Genomic DNA, 24,035 nt, shown 5'->3' with positions numbered 1-24,035 from the left:
ATCATGTGACATGTAAATGGTGACTGTGTGTTTATTTGTGAAAATAAGACCTGGATGCTGTATGAGCACATTTCTCAGCAGGCATCCTCGTGACAAAACAGAAATATCACATTCATCGAAAATGCACAATAAAGATGTTGGGAATTTACTTGAACAATAACGTCTATAGGCATTTCCAGTATGTATTTATTTGTTTTGAGTTTTATTGACACATTGACACTTTTCACAAATACAGTACAATTTGTGTGCAATTGAGCAGCTGCCTAATAAGCAACAAAACAGTGTAGACTCTATAGCTTTAGCTCCAAACAAGCTGCAGGAGATTTCGTTTGTAAGAAAAACATGATTTTAGCACAAAGTTTTTCTGTCCTCTCTTTGTTGTCGTTTACAGATGGTAAACACGTGACGTGACAGCTTCTCTCAATGGAGTGATGTCCATACAGTAACTAAAACCTCTACCAAAGGAATACCAATGTAAAGCAGGTTTGACATGTGTATTATAGTGCCGCGCAGCACATGCTCCAGGGAGACTTGTCATCATCAGTGCTCTGTTTCATCTGGATTTTAGGCCTGTCCTAAAAAGTTCCGAGGCCTTGTCTTCATCTCCACACTCTTAAAGGAGTAGCGCTCTCCAGACCGGCTGTCTGTCAGGATGTACCATGTTCCCCAGTAGATACCATTAGTCAGCCCGCTGTAGCGCCCACGATAATACCGCCCATTCAGGTTAGCTGCGAGGCAGGCATCAAACCACCAGCCTGCACCGTAGTACTGAGCACAGTTGCCGGCTGTGTAGCGGTCATGGTCTCGGTCGGTGGTGCTGAAAGCTCTGCCATCATGGTTGTAGCGTTTGCTGTAGCTCAAGGCATTGCCTGCATCACCAGAGTACTCTCGTACTGTCAGGCGATACCTGGGACAAAGAGGGAGAACATAAGAACCAAAAACATTGATATTTAGCCAAGAGGCTGGGGTGGGTGAGCCGTGCGGGTTGGGTGAGTGTTTTCATCCTTAGCAGGTTTACCAGGCAAGCTGACCAAGCATTCTTATAAGTATTCTTATTATCCATTCTTATTCATCCCATATGCTGTGGAGGGACAGTTGCAAAGATAATACAGAGCAATTAGGGGTCATTTGCCTTGATTACGGGCAATGACAACACAAGAAGGAAGAGTGCATGCACCGTCATCATTTGATATGGTGACGGTGAGTTACCAACACCAACTTAGTAAGGAGTGTTTGTGCCTTTGTGTATGCTTCACCTCTGCGCCTCCGAGGCCACTTTGAAGTTGCTATAGGTAGCATGACGTCTCTGTTGGTGCCAATCCTCCAGCTCAATGCGGAGTTGATGTTGTCCAGTGGAGGTAAGGGCATGCAGCGCTGCGTTCCCCAGCCAGTGCTCTCCCTGTGGAGTGCCGAAGCCTTCCCGGTATTCCTGCCATGTCCTGTTGAAATTCAAGGAGCCGTCCTGCCGATTCTGGAACACTGTCCACCCACCACCCGCCACCTCCATGTCACATTTAGCCTGAGTGAAGACAAAGACTTTGATACCGCAAAGCCTAAATACTTATTATCTGTGGATAGCAGACACTTGACATGTATCAAACAGGGCTGGCTGTGTGTTTTGTCTGTGTTTTGTATCTGAAATACCTCCACAGCTGGCCTGTGCACATCAGGCTGGATGGTGTAGATCCCATTCTCATGGATCCCCAGCTTGTAGATCTCTGCACAGTCCTGGGGATGTAACCTTGCCAAGGGTGCGACTGAGACCCACACACAGTGCATGTTTAATCAGCTAATGAATCACCAAGTCAGATATCATTTTCTCACTCTGTATGTGAAAAACAAGATGATTCCTGATGCCCTCACCTGTAGGTGGATTCTGTGTGATGCTCTTCAGTAAAAGCAGCAGATCTTTCTCCCCCTCTCTTCCCACTGCGGCACTTTCTGTGCATCCAAACAAGGAGGTTATAAACAAGACATGTCACTCTGTTGTTAGTGGTGTAGAGAGATGTCTGCTCTCCTGCAAATGGAGTTTATTTTGTATGATAGTCCTTTCAAGGTTCCACATATCATGGGGGGTGTGTGTGTGTGTGTGTGTGTGTGTGTGTGTGTGTGTGTGTGTGTGTGTGTTATGGACACAGAACTTTCCTCTGAGCACTGAGATTCCAATGCATTCACCTCTGACCGAGACCTAGCAGTGCTCATTGAGGTTCTGTTTACAATGTGTGTGTGGAGGAGGGGTGAGATGGCAGGTATATGTATACGTGTGTGTGCATGTGTGTGTTTGCAGGGGTACAAACAACTCACCCAGTCGTTTGGCCATCGCCCTGAGGGCCTGGCTGTGACAGTGGAGGTCACACTCTGTCAGCACAGCTGCCATTAGTGCCAGGATGGCCCCCAGTGAGTTACTTTCCTGGCCCCCCTGGCTCCCGGGCCCCCTAGTTTCCTGGAGGGAGTGCATGCAGCGCTGCAGCTGAACTAGACGCTCTTTGACATCTCCAGTCTGGATAGACAAAACCCATTGGTTTTCTTTTATTTGGAGCAATGGTAAAACATACCAGAAATCAAATCAACAATTAATTCATGATTAAACATTTCAGAATCAACTTTATTCTCCAATGCAGTTACATATATATGGAATTCAGTTGAATTAAACAGTACTGTCAGTATTTAAGTAAAATTTATGAAGCAATGCATGTACGTTGTCATACACGCATGAGTTTATATGACCACATCACTCATGCTAATCCTCCGACACAATAACTCCGGGGTAATGTGTGGTGGCACACTCAATCAGTCATTTACACTTACATCACCCATTGTAATAATGTCCCTCGCACACCTGTTGCTGCATGAGCTCAGCACAGCCATATGATGAGGACATTTTTAAAGCAGATCTAATTTTATCCCCCCTTTGATTGCCGTCACCTCTCCATGGCTGCTAGGTGGTGCCAACTTTAGCGTGCCCACAGTCCCCAAGTGAGGGGACCTGCTGCCCCATGACAGCGAGCAGGCTGCTCAGTCTCCTTGACACACTTGAATCAACAGATTGGGCTTCAGCTCTACTCTGACATGTTGACTGAAGTCATGCCATCACGATTTCTTCATGCTGAACCATCTCGCTCTTACATGGTAGAACAATGTGATGTGTAAAGACATACCCTGAGATGGTTTTAGAGATCTATACTGAAGATGACATTTAAAGGTGTACATCACAGGTGCAAAATCTCTCACAACACTTTACCTCACGCTGAACTACAGGTGATGTCACTCACCTTAGACTGAACCTGGTGAAGATCCTGCCTGTGCTCCACCCTCAGAGCAGCATCAGAGATGACTGGGAACGTGGCTGCCACTCGACAGCCTGACATCCCAGTTTGACCCTCGCAGGCCCCAGTACCCGTTCCTGCTCCCATCCCAGGTTGTGCGGGTGGTGCAGCCACCAGACTGTCCCTGCAGGGAGGGTGTGGGCAGGCCAGGGATGTGTCTGCGGACAGCAGAGCTCCCATGCACAGTGACAGCAGAGGAAGCATTCCAAGAGGACCAAATGGAATCATGGGAAAAAAATTACTGATGCAGAATTTAACACAACTGCAGGCTTGACCTAACCTTTGTCCCTGTGCGCTTTCCTCTTGATTTGGGCTTTGCGCTGAATCACCAGATCACCTTGTCATCCAAGAGCAAAGCCTCCCTTCTGTGACCCGTAAATGATCCTCTTGATTGGTCCTTTAGTTGCTGAAGATGATTCCCAGGAAACTTCTGGATCTGTGCAGCTGATCGGGCAGTTTCCTGCCTACACACACCATTCAGTGTAGGTGTGTCTCTTTTACTTACCTATTTAAATCTATGCAAAGTGCCTAATTCAAGTTTTCAGCATGTAGGCTGGCCTTTCCTTTGTGCTTCGCTCTATCTGTTGTTGCTCTTTTCTTTCTTGTCTTCCACTCTGCACACTTCTTTCATCCACTTCTCCCTTTCTTGCCTTACTTCATCTCTCTCCCTGTCCCAGCCTATCTCCTTCTCTCTCTGTGTGTTAGTGAGGTTGCTTTGGCTCAGATTCCTAGATAACTGCGGCACTCTTTGCTGTCTGACACGGACTAATGCACCCACCCCCCTGATACACACACAGACACACACATGCACACGCGCGTGCGCACACACACACACACACAATCCATGCATCTCCTTGACTCATCTCATTCTCTCTCTCTCTCTCTCTCTCTCTCTCTCTCTCTCACACACACACACACACACACACACACACACTCATGCACACAGAATCTGAATAGGGATCCCACTCTGTCTTGCGCTGACATGCAGTGTGTAACATTATGCACAGTTTATGGATATATAAACCAGTCTTTCACACATTAAAAGGCCAGACAAGCCCTTCAGCTTCCTCTGCAATGTTCTCTGCATTACACATTTCGCTCATGCTGGAGTCAAGTTTTTCTTCCTCTCAAGGCCCAGATGTCATCTGTCTCTCACTCTTACCCATCGGTGTGCCTGCACAGCAATGTTTGCGGAGATGAATATGCTGCAGATGCTTCAGGTATGTGCAATCCACCGTGTCTTCCGCTACTGTGTCCCCTTTTCTCACCCACGAGCTTTTGTTTAGCAGTGTTTGTGTTTACAAACTGAGTTCCAAAGAGGCAATAAAAGCAAGCCATTTAATAGGTGTGAGAAGGCAGGAATTCCTCTATAAACACCAGAGTCATCCCAGTCATCAGGATTCTGCAGAGGCACACTCCAGCTAACAAGGCGCACAAACACACACGCACACACACACACACACACACACACACACACACACACACACACACACACTTGGGCGAGTACAACTCAAGAATAGATCTCACTTACACTCACTCAGGAGAAAAAAAGCTCACAATCTCAAACTGGTGTCATGCAGTAACTCCACTATCTGGAAGAAAAAAAAAAAAAAAAGAAATCAGTGAAAATGTTAATTTAGATGAAGATTTTAAAGAAGAATCAACTAATACTCAAGAATATTGATCCTTGTTTAATGTCACACTGTTTCAGGAGGGATGGATAATTCTTAGTGGAAACTTTAAAATGAGAATTATCTGAGAAATATGGCAAAACAATGAGATGTCTACAATTGCTCCATATTCATATATATGTCTACATTTCTCCTTGGAAACAACAACAACAAAAAAGTGATTTGTTCAGTATAATTAAGGTTTGTTTAAGTTATTATTTATTCTTGTTTATGGCAGTTTTGCTTAAATCCACTCTTCTTTATTGGTGCATACTTTTATAACTCATAAGGTAAGTTTGAAATGAAGTGTTACTATCACATAAAACGGAATATCATTTATGCTTGTGATGTTTTTGTCCATCTTATTAGTATTTTCTCTGACTGCTCATTGTATTCCTGTAAAGATAGATCTGGAGAAATACATGAAATTCTGGCATGAAGTGATAAGATTGCATTACTTCACGAGTTGCACAACTTTTAGGAAACACATTTCAGGTCCTCAAGTGACTCACAGGTTGGCTGTAATATTGATATGATATCCTTCCATGATATCCCTCTAAAACTCATTGTTTTATTATAATGGTTGTTTGAGGTAAAAGACGAATCTGTTCATGTTTCCATTACTTCCTCTTATAAAAGACTTACTCAAGGAGAGCTCAATGAAAAACTAAGATAGAGGTAAAATTTTAAGTATAGCCTAGCTGACAGTTGTCAGTTTCTTATTTTTTGTGATATCCTGAGTTTTTTTTTTTTAAGATACACTATTAGCGACCCCCGTTTGTCAACCCCCCACCCAGCACACACACTTTTCTTTATCATGTTTCTTTCTCCTTCTCGCTGTCTGTCTCTCATTCACTCACACACACACACTTAACCTCTCAAGCATGTTTTATTTAAAGGGCTCTTTAGGGTGTCAACAAGAAACATAAAGTATGCAACACATAAGTAACATTTTTTTTTTTAAATAATCATCATCTGGAGGTTTAAATGTCTGGGGCCAAATAATAATAAAAAAGGTTTGGAGGGTTAAAGCAGCGAATCACAGAAGCAGATCAGTCAGCTATCTTTGACCCTACATCTGTGCTCCGCTCCTCTGCACTGCTCCAAAAAAAAAGAAAAAAAGAAAAAGAAAAAAGAAAAACAGAAATGTAGGCTAATATGTTGGGACTCCCAGCTCACTTGGCTCATTGATTTGGAGTGAGTTGACACTGTCCTCTAGTGGTGGTTTATCACACCTCTCTCCCTGTCAGTGATGAAGCCCTAAATACACTCACCAGCTCCAGTCCACACCTAGACACCTGATTGGCTGCCTAGCTGGTCAGATGGTTGGTAAGTGAGTGAGTGTTTAAGAATTCAGTGGATGGATGAATGGATGAATGAATAAAGAGCATGCAAGTCGCTGAAACTGTAAAGCGCAAGAGTAGCAAGCAGGCTATTAAGAGACAGGGCAAGAAGTTTTGCGTGTGGTGAAATGAAATAAAGGAGACGTCTTTAAAGTGGGCGGGGCCACTGGCTGGTTGCGTCACACGTAGGACACAGACGTTGTTTTGGAGAGGGAAGTGAAAGGGGAAGGGAAAGAGAGCTGAGGATAGCAAATAGCTAGCTCGCTGGCAAGTAAGCTTCCAAGTCAAGTGCCAAATTCTCAAACCAGGTGCAGATAGCTGCCTCGGAGATTTTTATGTACTGTTTTGTAGGTGTCCGAGGAAAGGGCAGCTTACTTTTCTAAGGATTATAAAAGCGAGGCATTGCCGATTAACGCCAGCTAACGAGTTCAGTGCCAGCGAGCTAGCTAGCATAGCTAACGTTACGCCTGGTTAGCCACTAGCTGTCCTGAACAATAACAGCTAGTTAGCTAGCAATCAAAGCGATCCACGTCAAGAAGTCGCCGTTCCCGTGTGTTGCAACTTGAAAGTAAGTTCTTAAATCAGCAACAGTTTATTCATATGGCGTGATATGTGTTAATTTTTCTTAACTTAACGCAGTCAGTGTCATATTTATGCTGCCGCCGGTGGTGCAGTGCTTTCCTCGAGAAGCTGGTTGGCGAAATCAAGGACGGCCTGTAGCTCCTGGGTCGACTCCAACAAGCAAGGAGAACCGTGGAGCCGAGGTCGGTCGATCACGGCATCCCCAAAATTACCCTCTTGTAGTCATCTTTCGACAGAGGCATTATTAATGATCTTAAAAAGCTTCGGGTTTTGTTGGCATTCGTGTTGGATACACACGGAGAAGCGGAAAAAAATGCGGGGCGCACACTCGTTGATCCCAGTCCAAACTACCTGTTTGTGGATCGTCTCTAAAGGAAAGCCAAACTCCCGAATTGATGTTGTTAATTTGTCGTGTTTGCCAAGTCGAGTTGTCAGTTGTCAGTGCGCTATATGATGGAAATGATGAATAACTTTGTGGTGAGGCTGATAGGAGCGGGGGCCCGGCAGTGTCTTGTATTTTTAGTGTTTTTGTTTCGATTATACCTCGGGCACCGATTGTTACTCAGGTTACGAGTTTTGCTTTCTCGGTGATTACGGCTCCTATGCACGATGGTGGTGTCGATAAACTAACCTAGTAGTTGTGCAACAGGCTGTCTTGAGAGGATGATGTGCAGTCCTGTCATTTCCTAATCATCACAGTCACATTTATTATTATTTTTTTTTTCTTCAAGACAAACGTCACGCAGGAATCCTTTTTATGTGATGCAAACGTCACATAAAGGGCACCTGACAGATGAGTGATGGATAATTGTCACCTAAATTGTCACCTGCTCCATTTCTGGTTGTAATAATCTCAGATCCTACAAGTAATGTGACTGCAGCACTAACTGTTCATAGGCATGACATTTTGCACTAAGTAGTGTGACCTAAATATATTCTTCCCATTTTATATTGCAGCATCTACATGGCAGTGTTTACTTGATCATCCCGTGCTTGCAGTAAACCATCTGGGCCCTAAAACAGGGTGGCGTCACACATTAAGCAACCATCCATATTGTCCAAAGCAGTTTTGCTAATTTTGCACTATCAAATGCTGCAGGTGTTACTTTCATCCAGTGTTGTAATATTTTGGGTTTACAGTATTCCTTGTGTGATTGATTTCCTTCTGTTAATGAGCCTGGGACCTCTGAAGCAGCTGTGCATCACACACACACACTCATGTGCGTTGTGCTGTCAGCCTGGCAGCACGGAGATAGACTAAGTTGACACGATGAGATGGGTCGAGTATTGAGCAACATGTTAACTGCACTACCAAGCCTATATTTAGTCCTGAGTTTGTTTATGTCTTTTTGACTGTGCACGCAAAATCCCCATGAGAAAGTGACCTGTGAACTCGAGCTGCTTCTTCCATGGGTGTGTTGTCAGTGCAAAACATGCCAGGACAAAGGTATTATTTTACTTTGGTCTAGTGCTTGTTTATTTCCTCATTACAAACCCATGAACAGTCAGACTCTAACTCCAACACTAGCCAGTTCAGTAACCTCCTATTTATATAGTACTTTTTGAAACAAATTTTACAATATATTTTCTCCTTGTTGGTGTTTTAACAATACCTAAGTCAGCTTCACATCAATACCAGCCCAAGTGTTATTTTGAACATGAAATGCCACTTAGATTGTTTACATTGCCAGAAGTAGGCTACATTAACCAGCTCTGATGTTTGATGTCTGATGTTTCTGTCAAAGCAGTTGAAAGTCCCCGTGAAGATGGCGAGCGAAAATGCTTTATAAATGTTGATCCCATGATACCAATTTTACACGTTTTATGGCCCTTATGGAGCAACTACATATCAAGCTGATGATGACAAGTTTCAGGGCTCTACAGTTACATCTGTTCCAAGCAGCACATGTGTTGTCAGCATCAAAGCTGGTAGTATGGGCAAAAGATACAAATACACATTAATGGAAAAGCATTTTACCTCTGCTTTTATCTGCACTACTAGGTTCACACATCTGTTGAAGAACAATAAGCAGCAATGTTGCACTTTAAAAAGACTATATTATAATAAAAGCATTTAAGATATTTTAAACAAATTCTCAACAAAGCATTGTGGTAAACATTGCACATTGGCGTAATTTCTGACCACCACAGCAGTGAGCAGATTACTCATTAGTTTTTTAAACTATTGTAATATGTAATATATTTACAGATTTGGGGTATACTTGTCTTTAAGTACATTTAAATGTTTATTTGTACATATGAGTGTAGTGGGTTTCAGCGCATTGAAAGTAGACAAGTGAATAATTATGGACATCTGTTAATGTGAAACTCAGTGTGTGTGTTTTTTTCACCTAAATTTTAAATCAAGTCTGATAGATTTAACATATGTTCCATATTTCAGCAACCCATCCAGGAGAAAACATGTTTGGTGTTTAGCTTGCATACAGTATTTATTTGGAAGGCAGGCTGCATTCAAGTTGATGAACCCATCCCTGCAGGACACACAGGCTGCTTTAAAGCAGCACCACTCATTTCTCAACACAGAAGAAAGATATTAGTCCAGACACAACAATAGTTAATTCTTTTATAGCAATGTTTTAGGGCTATTTTTAGCATTAGAACTTTTTTTAGAAGTGGAAATCACCTTTTTGTAATCATGAAAAGAATACAAATACATTCCTAACATTTCTTTCTTATCTCAGGCATAGTCAATCCAGTGTGCACGTGACTGAGTTAAAATTTCCCTACACTATTTTGTTCTTGTTGCCTTACCTATGAAATACCAATATTGATCCTGATGCCTCTGCTAGACCAATATCTGCCAAAAGCAGAAGACTATCTGCTGAAACATCAGTACTTGTGCAGCTAAGTGAAGAAAGTCAGTGCATCAAAACTGTCAAGTGCTTCTGTTAATTTTAAGCAAGGCTTACAGTTTTATGAACATTGCTAGGCTCTCGTGCGGTTGGTTCATTGGTGTGATGATGCTAGCTACTTTCAAGAATCTGCCTATTAATGATTGTGTTTTGATATATCTCTTTGGGCATAGATAAACCCAGCAAAGCACAATGAGATAATTATTTTTGGTGGAAGAAAATGATCTACCTCATTTAAGTCTCAGCCCGCAGTCAGAGTGCTTACATGATCATAGTCAGTGTTTATGAATCACTGTTTCTGCTTCTGTCAGAGGTTGAAGGTCTGAGCTGAGTTGTCTGTAATCATGTGACTGTGGTTTGAGCAGGCCTAAGAGTACAGTGATGTGTTGTTGTCTGTGCCTCTGTCAGCTAATCTGTGCTTCACAGTATGGTAGTCACTGGAGTGTCATGCTTGAAGTCAGGGGAAAGACGGTTGTATTCACAAAGAATCCCAAGTGTACTTGTCCAGCTCTCGATGACTGTTGAGGACTTTGTGTAGGATTGGTTAACTTGTGCAGTTTGGTAAGTTGGAGGCTGTTTGAGGGCTGCATGATTCAATATCCATATCCATTGACTCAGAGTCATGGTTTGTCGTGCTCCGGTCTTGAAGATATCATTTGCCATGTCGTGTTTATTCAGACTGTTCCCACCATAAATGCGCTACACCACAGAATGAAAAACCTGTTTGTGTTTGTGGATTGCCATGTCTGCAAGATTCTCTGTGATTTGTATGTGATTTATGTTGACTTAATGAGAAGTGGTCAAGTTATCTAGTAATAGTTATCTAACAGGTTATTGCTCTGCAGCTCTGAAGAAAAGCTGTCAAAAGCTTTTTCTATCTCCAAGTAGCCATAAGTCTTGCTTTATATGTTCCTTCCATAGTCCACGTGCTCTGTTGGAAGAAACTACTGCCTCATGGTAACATGCACAGGACATGAAAAAGCTTTTTGATATGCTTCCTATAACCTAATAAATAAACCATCGAACACATGTTCCAATAATGATTTAAGAAAATAATGAGTTTTGTAATCAAATTGTAGAATTGTTTCTACTGTTGTAGTGCATGTCTATTTGAATGAGAACCATGCACTGTTCATCTGCAATGGACTAACTTGAGTTTTTAGATGTTTTTAATGGCGAGATACTTGACTGTTTATTTATGACAGGTAAGGCAAAGTCTGCATATAAAGAGATAAAGCAGCCTGTTGTGAAATGTGGGTTTGTATCAGTTGTGTCTATTTTGTTTCCAAAAGAGTGTTACCTGTGCATGGAATAGGTTTTCACTGGCCCACAGTTTATTTTTATATAGACTGAGTTTCCTTTATTTGCTCCATTGTGCTGTCTCATTTTTGGTATTATTACTTCATTTCAACTGTTTGAAGATTGTAAATACATATGCACCATCACAAAAAAAAAAAGTTTTAGTACTAGAAATTCATATACCTGACATAAAGTCATGTGTTGTTTTCAGTTTCTGTTTGAATTAGATATCATTTGCATGGTACTAGTCACATGGAAAGCACAGACCCCAAAATAAAATTTTCAACAGTTTTCTCCACACCTCTCTGGTATATTATATAATTGACTAATGAAGTAGTTTGATTATCCCCCCACACAGTTGTATTGCATCATCATTTGCATGCTGGAGCAAAATTAGCTGCATTTGGCTTCTGCTTGCTGACAGTGAGATATGAGGCTAAATGGCAGATGCTTCACAGGGTTTGCAGTCCAGTCATTCCGTCTGTGTCAGGATGGGTCAATTTTCTTTGAATACATTCTTTAACGTCTTCACTGTATGAATAAATCAGGAGACTTGGTCCTGAATTCCAAGTAATTTACAAGAAATAAAGGTTCATTTAAGGTCCTGAATGGTGACTATTTATTGGAACAATATTTTCGGAAAATGTTTTCTAAATAATGAATTGTTATCAATCAAAGATGATTTGTGAATGATATTGAAAATCACACAAGAGCATATTTGTTCATCCTCACAACTTTCACATTTTACAGATAATTGAATGATATTTAATGGTATTGGAATCGAATAGTATTGTGTAGAAATGTGCATTATTGAAATTTCAATTTATTTGGCATCATTTCAGGTGAATGTTGCCTTCAAGTAACAGGGTCAGAGTTTTGGTTACTCATTGAAATCAGTTCAAAAAATATATATAGGTTTAGATTACATAAAGATCCAATCTGACAAAGGAATGCACAACATTTTCACTTGCATTTTTTGTTTTTGTCATTTAAACCACACTTCAGCTTATTTTGTATCCAGATAATATTGTCTCCTTGGGGTCAGCAGTACAGGCTGTTCACCATACAAAACACAAAAGGAGAAGGAGAACTAAGCTGACTGGTGGTAGTGTGGGAGAGGAACAGACCCCACCCCACCACCACCACCATGGAACGTTTCAAAACGATGTACAGCTTAGGAAATTTGCAGAAGTTTCAGATGACATTTCAATATGTAATAATTTGAGTATAGCCTAATTCTGAACACATCCAAATATCTGAGTAATCAAAACAAGCACGAAAATAGTTAGGACTTTTTTAAAACCTTTTTATAATTTTAATCTTTTTTTTTTTTTTTTTTTTTTTAGCTTTTTTTATGTAGAAATACATAAGATCATGCTTAAATAGGGACAGATACAAGACTGAGTTGATATGTCAGACTATTGAAGTGGCCTGTGTAGGTAGGTAGGTAGGTAGGTAGATTCATATATATATTCATCCCGCAGATACTTTATTCATCCCGGTGTGGACCGTCATCACCAGTGTTGATTTCTTTCTTTCTTTTTTTTTTTTTTTTTTTAATGCATTTGAATACATAAGATTTATGTGAAAATGAGGACAAGACAGAACAAAGGAAGAGTTAATCCAATATGTAATGGAGGAGGTAAAGAAGTGGCCTTTCCTCACACTTAACTTCCTGTATGTGCGTGTGAGAGAGAGAAAGAGAAAGAATGATGTGTTCCTCGTGATTTGGCTAACAGCTTAGAGAGCACATGACTGGAATGAATGGCGTTCAAACCTGATTGGTCCAGTGACATGGAGCTCCACACACAAATGTTTCTAATGGTCTGGTCCATATAGAAACAAATTTACTTGTATGTGAATTTTACTGTTCCACAGCAATAAAAAAAGTGGTGATTAGGTTGTGACTTGTAGTGGATAAGTTATGAGGGGTGTGGATCGCAGAGTAGAGCTCCTGACTCTCTTGTCTTTTTGTTGTCTTTGTGCAGCTTTGGCAAAATGACATCCAGGAAGAAAGTGCTCTTGAAAGTCATCATTCTGGGAGATTCTGGGTGAGTCATACAATAACCCGTTCCTCTCCTGGATGTTAACCACAGCAGTGTGGGGAAGGAAATGATCAACATCCAGTTCTGCTTAAACTTTGATGGACAAAAACTCTGAATTAGCTTAGGTTGCTTTGAAAGCTTGTCACATATTTTTGCCGTTTTGATTTGACTTCATTTTCACTTTTGTTTTAGTTTGACTTTATTGTAACCTGGGTTTTAACCATGACATAAGCTGTCTCCAGGCAGACTTACTGAACTCTTACTGGAAAACCCAGGCTTATAAGCACAGCCCTACTGTTTTCCTGCCACACTCTCATTAGAATTAATACTTTGTTACTGAAGTTTGCCTGCATGCTCAATTGCTCAGTACTGCATGGGTTTTGAGTTGGACTTAATTATAGCAGTAGTAATTATGTAGTACACCACCCATCAGGTAACCTGTAAAACCTTTTTATTTTCATCTGTGTTTCATCAACCATCTGTTCTTTGTTTCCGTGACAGTGTTGGGAAAACCTCCCTGATGAACCAGTATGTGAATAAGAAGTTTAGTAACCAGTACAAAGCGACAATAGGAGCGGACTTCTTGACCAAGGAGGTGATGGTGGACGACCGGCTTGTCACAATGCAGGTGCAGCACAACTACAGCAGTGGAAATTCCTTTTTTTTTTTTTCTTTAATAAAAATAAAAGTTGTACATCTTCCAGCCAAACCAGCCAGGAATTACACAAAAAGTTGAGGACAACTTTCAACTGCTATGGTATTTCTGTCTTCAGGGCTATTCAGATTGCAGCATTTTTTGGATTAAAAAAAATTAACTATGGAAAGTCATTTCCGCATGGATTGAACTGACAAAAGTTTATACAGAGTGGATACAGCGCCCATCTCTGCTCTACCCCCTATTCAGTTTCATTGCAAAAACAAGTCTTTGGGAGTTTCAGTGCAGATTTCAGGCATAAAACACTCCACAGTCTGAACAAGGCCCATAAATGTTCAGATTCTGGAGTACAGTTGAAATCCTTTCTTTTCAGCTTGGGCAGTCATACCACAAACAAACAATATATCAACTACCACAGTACAAACAAATGCCACCGCCCATGAATGCTTAGTTCACTCTGTTGCTGCTAAGGTTGACTCTCATCATCCAGCCTCCACAGGGTGTTGTTTAGGTTTCCACCTCCGCTGCAAACTCAGTATACCTCAGCATTTTCCTTTCATATGCCCCTGCACCACATCCTCACTCTGCATTACGACCTCCACAAAACACACAATCTGTTCTACCTTTGACCACAACAAGTTGCCTGGCCTTAAAGTAGTGCTAACTCTTTTCTATGGGATTATCAGGTGGTTCCCCAAATTTACAGCTATTTTTCAGCCTCTGCCTCGTGGGACTATAATATGCCTGCCCAAAAATACTTAACTCCTAGTCTTTTCTCCCTCATGGACCTAACCTGTTGTTGTATCTACCTTCCTGTCAACTAATGAATTACGTTCTAACAGTTGCTCCTGTTTGGCACTTTGCCAAATCAGTATGTGAGCAGATGTATCATCCTTGGAACAGACTCAGTTTAAATCTTCACAGAAAGTTGTACCTAAACATATCACACCTTGATGCTTCACCCTGCCAAATAGTATTTGCTCTAAAACCATTCCTCTTTAAACAATGGAGTTGTCCCACTCCATAGAGACTGCCCTGTGCCTAGCTGCTTCATGCTTCCTGAGGACTTGGATGAGCCACGTCTGCAAGTCTTGAGCATCGATGCTCTTTTCACCGCTTTCTCTCTTTCTTCTTTCCAAAGTAAGCGACTCCTTGGCAGAGTCCTCCACTTCATTTCCGCCTCCCCACCCACATCCTTCCCGCTTCTCTGGTCAGTCAGACGTCAAAGGGGTCATACATCTCCCAGTTGTGTCCGGGTCTGTAGGAAGCATGAACCAAACTTAAGTCTACACTGCCCTTACGACACCTGTCCGGCATTGTCTTTACCTGAGCAATTATTGTGCCTGCTGAACAGCTTCTTTTGCTTTCCACACTCCTGTTTAGATCTTTTGACTGTCAGTCATTTCCACATGTACCTTTCTTTACCTTACCTTTTGAACTCATCTTTAAGGCTAGGTAGAGGTATTTCCACGATCTTTCCAATGTAATCACACTACTAAGACATCATGGAGCTCCAAAGATGGCTACCAAGACTTTCTAACTACTTTGTTATTTGTATATTACATACTAGCAAGGGCCACAACAGTCAAGGCAGTTGACCAGTATTCAGGCATCATAGCTTTAAAGAAATATTTAAGCCCAAACTAAAAAATGTGTCATCTGTTTACCCCCATGTCAGTGGAAAATCCATTGAAATTTGTAGGACCACACACACTGACTTATCCCCAGTAGTTGCTATTTTCTCTCACTTTCTTCTTATCTCATCCTGTCCACTTTTGTATCTCCTCTTGTGGCTGGCTAGATCTGGGACACAGCTGGCCAGGAAAGGTTCCAGTCCTTGGGTGTTGCGTTCTACCGTGGAGCAGATTGCTGTGTGCTGGTGTTTGATGTGACTGCACCGAACACCTTCAAGACTCTCGACAGCTGGAGGGATGAGTTCCTGATCCAGGCCAGCCCTCGAGACCCTGAGAACTTCCCCTTTGTGGTGCTAGGCAACAAGATTGACTTGGAGAATAGACAGGTTGGTAGCAGTGGCCAATCGGGGTAATGCTATATTCTCCCAGTTTTGCATCATGATTCATTCCACAGTGCAGTGCATAAAACATCAAGTGTGTGTTGCGCTGTGTGCACTCTGTGGTGACCCAGAAGAAACCCATGATGCTGCCGTCTTTATGCACCATGTCAAGATTATGTTAATTTGTGGTTATGATTAACTTAGGCACTTTACTCAAAAAACAGCTGTGCAAAATAACTTTGGAATTTTGCAGTCTGTGGCCTTCTACTGCTTTACAGTTTGAATGTATTTCCCATTCAGGATTCATCTTTAGGTGACTTGCCCAGGTAAATTGACAGAGTGACATTTGCATTTTTGTTTTTTATTTATTGTGGGTACTATGACACATGAAGTCGTTTTTTTTTTTTTTTTTTTTTTTTTTTTTTGTCAGTGTAAGTTTCAAATAATCAATCAATTCAGTTCTGTCAAATGCTGGTATTAGTGAAATACAGTCACCATAATCCTTGGCACCTATGACATGGCATGTCCTCCTTTGAGTCATGGTGTGTCTGTACCCACACACTGAATTGAATTATGGAAGTACAACAGTCAGCTAATGTTTAATTTCCTTGGCTTATACTAAGTTTACAGTTTTTACAGCTGGTCTAGACCTGAGGAAGGCCTAAGTAGCCTGAAACGTTGTCCTATAAATAACAATAAAACTTTGCTTTACTACTAACACTAAATTCAGAATTCAGTGCCCAGAAATTAAATAGTCACTGCGCTCCCCAAACAAAATGATAATTACAAGTATTTAATAACCCTGCCTCCTCAAAGTGTGAGAGTAAACTCAGAGTATTTTGCAAACAATGTGAATGTCATTATGTCTGTTTTTCTAGTTTGGTTGTGCTTGCCCTGTCTATTCATAAGTTGTAGCTACACCTTTTAAAGTAATACTTTTCATTAAAACTGTGATATATTTTGGGAAGGTGGGATTATAAAAGTATCTATAGGAACTGATACATCTGGTAGTATGCAGTTTAGATTGAATAATTAGCTTTGGTGCTCAGATGTTTGTTTGTTTGTTTTTTCTGTAAATGCATTTCTGAATTCAACTGCCCATATCCTCTGGACACAACCGTGAATCTGCCCTGACCCAGTTGTACTCATCATGGTCAATAATGTCTTCCTCTTCATGTGTGCAGGTAACCACCAAAAGGGCTCAGGCATGGTGTCAGAGTAAGAACAACATCCCCTACTTTGAGACCAGTGCCAAAGAAGCCATAAATGTAGAACAGGCATTCCAGACTATTGCACGTAACGCCCTTAAACAGGTGGGTCACAGGCCATTGCAGCCAAAATGTTGAAGACAACAGAGATGTGTGATGCGTGCATATTTTGTTCTAATGTGTGTGCAACAGTACAAGTGCATTTATGTAACTTCCAATTCCTGTATCACTGTTGTTTTAACTTTGCCTGACATTGCATTGCACACTAACCTCTTTGTCTTAATTCCTCCCAGGAGACAGAGGTGGAGTTGTATAATGAATTCCCGGAGCCCATAAAACTGGAAAGGAATGACAGAGCTAAACCTTCAGCAGAAAGCTGCAGCTGCTGAGGGACAACTTGGACCATCTTCTCTCTTGGCTTTCTGGAACACCCTGTCACATCACCCGCACCACCCTCCCAGGGAAGGGACTTCCCTACTGGTCTTCCTCCTTCACGCCACCATCCATTCCATCAACACAACCCTCCACACAGTATGCTGCACATGGATGTATCCCCACACTTAGTACACACATTAATACACTAGCATACTCTCCTAAATATGCTGAGAAATCCAGTGCCCAAAGATCACACGAGAGAAGAGCGACACCCCTTCTGACCTCACAGTCCCTGACTTGATAGCGAGTGATCTCCAATCCTGCCCACCCGTATGTCTGACTGTGGCCCCTGTCTCTCACACTGAGGGGGCAAGATGGAGCCATGTTCAAAGAGTGCAGTTGGGAACTCGAGATGGACTGGCTGATGCTCTGTAATGTGAGATGATGTTGGCTAAGGTCAGCATCCCAAGTATTTTATTCTCTGTTCCTATTTTTTGTTCCTCCAGAAATGTCTACTTTCTATCGCCTATCTGTCAAATAAAAGAATCAAGTCGAACTATATATATTTTTAATTGGCTGCTGATGTTATTTCTCGAGCCAATCTGAAACACATACTTGTTTTTGCACTTTTGTTTTATGTTTTTTCTCTTTTTTTTGCCTTTAAATGTTATAAACTTAGAGGGATGGCTGATTTTGGGCAATATCTACTACTGCACACCATTTGGTTAGCTTCAAATTACACTTCCTCACTCTCCCTCCCTATTAATCCCCCCGAATATCTATTGCACACCTCGGTGATTGTATTGCCGTGCCCCTTCAGAGTTTTTTGTTTATGGGTTTATATCAACCTTACACTGCAGAAGAACTATTCCTAAGTAGACATTAATAAGAAAAGCTGATAATGCAGTCACGGTGTAAAACATGTATTAATTCCCTGAGATATTAATACTATCTGCCTTTTATGTAACATTACTTGTACTGCTACTATTTACTGCTGTATGTGTTCTGTCCTTTGTCAGATATCTTTCTTCAATGCTCTCAAATTACAACGTCACTGACATGGCATACACCTGTCAACCATCATATGTCTGTTATTGCTGTTCTCTCTCTATCTGCTTGTAGCTCAGGTCGGCTAAGTACTTAATATTACTTTTTATCAGATTGTGTATTATGGTGTATAGATGGTACAGGTGAAAGGCTGATGGATCAAACTGAAGTGGATGTTCTTTCTTTCCATCTAAAGAAACGATCAGACTTTTTGCCCTGGTATTACTCCTTTTCCTTCAAAATCACTGCGATGCCAATGATGTTGTCAAGAAAAATTGGGATGTCAAATAATAAAGTTCTTGAATATATCAATTGTCTAGCATTATATGGAGTCTCGATTTCTGTTTTGTTTTGTTGTTTTTTTTCCTCTTCAAGCCACTTGTGCATTTCTGGATCTGATGGGCTGATGGTAGAGCTCAGGTGTGTTAGAACACAACTTACCTAATCTGCATGGTCTTTTCTTTCAACTAATATCAAATGTAGAGGTTGTTTTTTTGGCCATGTTTAGATAAACTGTAGTTTGAGCTGGGCAAGAATGGTGCATTACACCACTATGATACTGCCACCCAGCACCATGGCAGCCCAGACTTTGGAGAGACTGTCCCATACCTGGAAAATCCCAGATTTAATCCTCAGCAGCCTTAACACCCTGTGAATGCCCTTGAGCAACACACTGAATCCATATCTGCTCACTCATGTAAGTTGCCCTGGAGAGATGAGTCAGATAAATGACTTAATAAAACATTTCCACACTCAAATGTAAATGTAGACTAGCTGGACGGTGGATTTTTTTTTTTAACAGGAATTAAAACCATCCAAACTAGAATAAAAATGACTTGCACCACTTTGGCTGTGTCAACATTACTGTTCAGGAAAGTAATTATGGCACACAAACATAAAGGAATTCCAGGAAAACTGGATGAAAGCATGTGTCCTACCTCAAAATCATGCAGAAACTGTTCCTCTTCTAAAGGCACAGTTCACATTTTTGACAGTGGATGTGAGCAGCATATGAAATCACTGTGTGTGTGTGTGTGTGTGTAATAATACCCAGTTAAAATCGTCGAAAACAAAGATATTGGCATGGTATACTAAATACCACTTGCTGGTAGACTAGCACACTATATGTTATTGTAAAGGGTTATTTTTGCACTAGTGTTAAGTCTCCTCTCATAAAGCAGTTGCGGGAGCATAACACAAAACATACTCGGTACATGAGAGTGTTATTCCCGTTAAATTATCCTCATACCAGGTTAAACAATTAAAGCAGACACGTTAAACAAATAATAATTCACAGCTGACGGTGAAAGCCTCTGACCCAGCGGAGGAGGCTCGGTTCCGGTATGTTCGCGGAAAAGCTCCGACAAGTGCAGTTACTTCCGTCTTTAGCCGCCTCTCCGCCGCACACACAGAAATGGTAAGATAAATCACACAGCTGTGCCGACAAACACACACCGTTTAACAGCCATATACTTTCAACCTTTTCGCTATTACACTGTCGTCACCTCTCACCTAAAAGCGTCTTTATGTGCAGAGCTTTACGGTTTTTTTCGCCGGTTTCATTTGGAATAGCTAAGCGGCTAGCTAGTTAGCTTGCTAGCTAATGTTAGCTGGTCGTCTTTGGAGCTAAAGGGAAAATTGTCAAAGATATTAGCATCCCTCCCAGGTAACGATTTGATTACCACAGGTTGATGTGTATTATTGTGACAGGTGAGGCTGGTTATAGTACTGTTGCTGGAGGCTGTGTAGGTAGCTCCAGCCCTGTGCTGATGGGCAGGGGAGACACATCTGGCTCCTGCCGTCGCTGCTGCTGCTGCTGCTGCTGCCCTCTCTCCTCTGGAGCCGCTCAGTCACTCACATCTTTACATCTGTATGTCTTTATTACACTCTGCAGCTCGGCGAAATGTAGCAGCACTAACAAAAATACCCGAGACTTCAAGTTTTCATTGATTTGCGTCACCTCTCCACCTGTTAGCTACAACCTTCCAGCTTTGTATGGATGCTTATATTGATCTCCATAGGGATATTGTCTTTTCATTGAGCTCCTCCAGGGGTCAGAGGTCAGACTCAGTTTCAGAACAGCACCTCTGGAGCTGGTAGGGAGCTAAATTATCACTCAAGATACTGAAGCAGCCAATACCGAGTACTCCAGTTGAAGGGTACTCTAATTTTACTGCTGTGAAAATCACAGTGGCTGTTTTTTCAGCATTATTTTTGGTTTTAGTTGAGAGTGTGTTTGATTTATAGGGAAGAGAGGGGTAATCTGGGACACAATACATCTGAGGTTTTGACTGGATATGGCAGTGCTCCTTTGTGCATTTATTTTTTGCTCAAGTTGCATCAATGAAACAATATCCTTCCTGTGTTGTGGCAGTTTCACACTGACACTCTGGTTTGAGACACACGTGTGTGTCACTTGAGTTTGACAAATTGCCAAAAAAGGAAAAGGCTAAATACATTGTGGTTTTTCTGGTGTCAGCCAGACACAAACTTATAAGCAATTTGATCCTGACAACATACCTTTTGGTCCTGTTTCTGAAACACTGAGCTCCGCTTTACACAAGGTTAATAACCAGTGAAGTGAAACCACATATGGGCGTGTGTGTACATTAAACATCTTGAGGCAAGACTTTTCACCTGTGCACTGTCAGTAGTCAGAGTTGCTTTCTCGAAATAAAAAACATTCTAATCTTGCTTGTGCTGTTCCTCAGACGGCAACCTTGCGCCCGTATCTCAACGCCGTGCGTGCCACCCTGCAGGCCGCCCTCTGCCTGGAGAACTTCTCCTCCCAAGTGGTGGAGCGACACAACAAGCCGGAGGTGGAAGTACGGTGAGTCTCACACTGCAGCAACTGTAATAGGCACTTTAACTGTAAGGCAATTTGGACTAAGCAGAAGGACCAGGCTGAGCTAAACCTTGTATATAAACTGGGGCATTGAAGTATGTGTGTGTGTGTGTGTGTGTGTGTGTGTGTTTTCTGTCCCCTCCAGGAGTAGTAAAGAATTGCTTCTCCAACCTGTTATCATCAGCCGTAATGACAAGGAGAAGGTCCTGATCGAGGGCTCCATCAATTCTGTCAGAGTCAGCATTGCTGTCAAACAGGTCAGTCGAGCGGCCGTCTGCCTGCTGATGCTTATGTGGTTTGAAACTGACTCACAACAATCCATTACATAGTTATTGGTGTTAGATGTTAGGAATTTCACAATGCCTGAAATTTGGTAGTTGGTGCCAGTGGCAGTGAATATCATCAATTCGCAATAATTTGATACCACATCAAAAACAGAAATCCCATTTTGCACTCACTCCTTTATTTAAAAAAATAACTGTAGAAACATGAACACAGTACACAGAAACTCCCGAGTTTGAAGTGCATTTCAGCTGCATTAGAATAAGAGCACTGAATTACAAGAGCAACATTGGCCTGTAGTGTTGAAACAGAAAACAAAACAACCGGAACAAAATATTATACCAGTGCAATAACAAAAAATAAAATACAGCAAAGTGTTGCAATATCATTTTTTTCCTCAATACTGTACTGATTTTCCAGCAGCTTGTATCAGTCGTGTGTTGTTTACACACTTTTTTTTTTTTTTTTTTACACATTTCCATGTGATGTCATGACATCTACATTTTAGTGTAGTTTTATTTAAGTGCATAGTACTGATTCTGCTTTAATGAAGTGGAATGGGATTTTTAAATTTACATGTGGTTTATTTTATTGGGCTGCCAGGTGTTATGCAGTAGGTTATAGTTTAAGGTCTATTTATGCATTTTCAGTCAGTTCTGTGTAGTGAATATTACAGTGTATTGTGATTTTAAAAAATCATGTTGCAACCTTTGCACTGTAATATTTATTGTTTAACAAGGTCCTTGCCCTATAAAATACTAATTCAGATTAGAGGAACTGTATGACGTCTCCTGCTGTAATAAATGATAGGATTATGAGCTCTTATTTTGATTTGCAGTCCTGTAAATCATACAGGCTGAGGCCAAAGTACAGCAAGAGCACTGAGTTACAGGGTGAGGTATCAAGTTGTATTGATACCACCAATACTAAAAACCCCAGCATTGGTTTCTAAAGCCCTGATGAAGACCTACAGTGGTCGAAACATGCTGGATTTTTAATGATTTAGCCACTAAAGTAAAGGCTCTTTAATATTTCCTTGCTCATTGTGTGTCTGGATCGTCCTGTTGTTTGAAAAATGCTAGTATTGGTATTGATTTCAGAATTTTTGTATTGATTTGCTACTCGAGTATAGATTCTTATGACATCTCCAGTAGAAAGGACTGATGTAGATTTGAATTGGGTCAGTTAGAGTACTAATCCTGAAAACTGTTGACTGTACATAATCTGCCCATGCAGGCGGATGAGATTGAGAAGATCCTGTGCCATAAATTCATGCGCTTCATGATGATGAGAGCAGAGAACTTTTTCATCCTCAGGAGGAAACCTGTGGAGGTGAGGAGGTGTTGAAAACGTGTCCCATCACTTTACACATCTGTGTCATTTGATGTTACAGAAGGTTTATTGTATTTGGCCCCAAAGAGGTGCGTGGGATTAAAAGATCTTTAACACGCTGCTCTCGTCCCTCTTTCCTCGGCAGGGCTATGACATCAGTTTTCTAATCACCAACTTCCACACAGAGCAGATGTACAAGCACAAGTTGGTGGATTTTGTCATTCATTTCATGGAGGAAATTGACAAGGAGATTAGTGAGATGAAGCTGTCCGTCAATGCTAGGGCCCGAATTGTTGCCGAGGAGTTTCTCAAAAATGTGAGTCATGGTTTTACGACATTATTGTCTGTTTATCTGCATCATCCCATCTTTATTTGCAAACTTAGGTTTTGCATCATTTTTCTACAGTAGGCTTTCCCAGAAATTTGTCATGTAGTTTACTACTATTAGAGTCAATAGAAATATTCCCTTGGCTGTTTCAGTAAAATAATCGTGACACATAACAATGCAATGTGATTTAATATATTTCTGCTTTGATTTATTGTAGATTTGACGTTCTTTTTGTTTCGTTTTTGCAGTTCTGAGAGAGATTTCCTTCGCATACGTTCCTTTTGCTGATCTTGGCCGTCACTGTGGAGAGTTCACATCGCAGGGCAGAGAGATGAGAGAGCATATTATGAGCAGAGAGAAGCTGAAACATAAAAAGTAAAGCTGTACTGACCCACGGGGCTTTTGCCCTTCATCATTAAGGTGTCCCTGTGCTCAGGAATATTGGTGTCTGTACATAATGACTGTTGACAGCCTTCATTTCATTTCTGCCTGTAGAAGAAAATCATGGCAGGTCCTTTGTAGTGAAGTCGCAAATCAATATTAACGAGCACAGGGCAACATGGAGAATTTTTCAGATAATTTAAACATTTGTTTTTGTTTTTGTTTTTTTAAATGATAAATATATGCACATAAAATTAATTTTTGCTATGTTTTTGTTACGACAGACCTTAAACCACGAGGGCAATGAATTGGTGCACGTTTCATGTCTTAGTACACAGAGTAGACCCTATTGTAGATGGAAAATAATTATAAGTGCTGGCAGTGGAGATAAATAAAAACCTTATTGCTTGTTTTTATTTCAGCGTTCATT

General features: G+C 41.1%; 3 protein-coding genes across 3 annotated transcripts; 2 read left to right on the top strand and 1 right to left on the bottom strand.

The window, feature by feature from the left end:
• Positions 1–564: 564 nt before the first annotated feature.
• On the bottom strand, positions 565–3,554 carry LOC115359263 (fibroleukin). The gene is made up of 6 exons (XM_030051631.1): positions 3,273–3,554; positions 2,305–2,500; positions 1,864–1,941; positions 1,645–1,757; positions 1,257–1,519; positions 565–907 (listed from the first exon to the last, which is right to left on the bottom strand). Exons 1-6 carry the CDS (start codon positions 3,552–3,554, stop codon positions 565–567), a joined length of 1,275 nt encoding a protein of 424 aa, XP_029907491.1.
• Positions 3,555–6,532: 2,978 nt separating this feature from the next.
• LOC115359540 (ras-related protein rab7-like) lies at positions 6,533–18,749 on the top strand. The gene is made up of 6 exons (XM_030052081.1): positions 6,533–6,907; positions 13,082–13,144; positions 13,640–13,766; positions 15,595–15,813; positions 16,992–17,120; positions 17,309–18,749. The coding sequence occupies exons 2-6, from the start codon at positions 13,092–13,094 to the stop codon at positions 17,402–17,404; spliced, it is 624 nt and encodes a 207-aa protein (XP_029907941.1). The 5' UTR covers positions 6,533–6,907; positions 13,082–13,091; the 3' UTR covers positions 17,405–18,749.
• A 1,018-nt stretch (positions 18,750–19,767) lies between these two features.
• On the top strand, positions 19,768–24,021 carry arpc4 (actin related protein 2/3 complex, subunit 4). Its single transcript, XM_030052082.1, has 6 exons — positions 19,768–19,854; positions 21,149–21,267; positions 21,428–21,539; positions 22,801–22,896; positions 23,042–23,212; positions 23,473–24,021. The coding sequence occupies exons 1-6, from the start codon at positions 19,852–19,854 to the stop codon at positions 23,476–23,478; spliced, it is 507 nt and encodes a 168-aa protein (XP_029907942.1). The 5' UTR covers positions 19,768–19,851; the 3' UTR covers positions 23,479–24,021.
• The last annotated feature ends 14 nt before the right edge of the window (positions 24,022–24,035 follow it).

Source organism: Myripristis murdjan, chromosome 5 (assembly GCF_902150065.1).
Source record: "Myripristis murdjan chromosome 5, fMyrMur1.1, whole genome shotgun sequence".
Lineage (NCBI taxonomy): Eukaryota > Metazoa > Chordata > Actinopteri > Holocentriformes > Holocentridae > Myripristis > Myripristis murdjan.
This window is presented reverse-complemented; position numbering and strand designations above follow the sequence as displayed.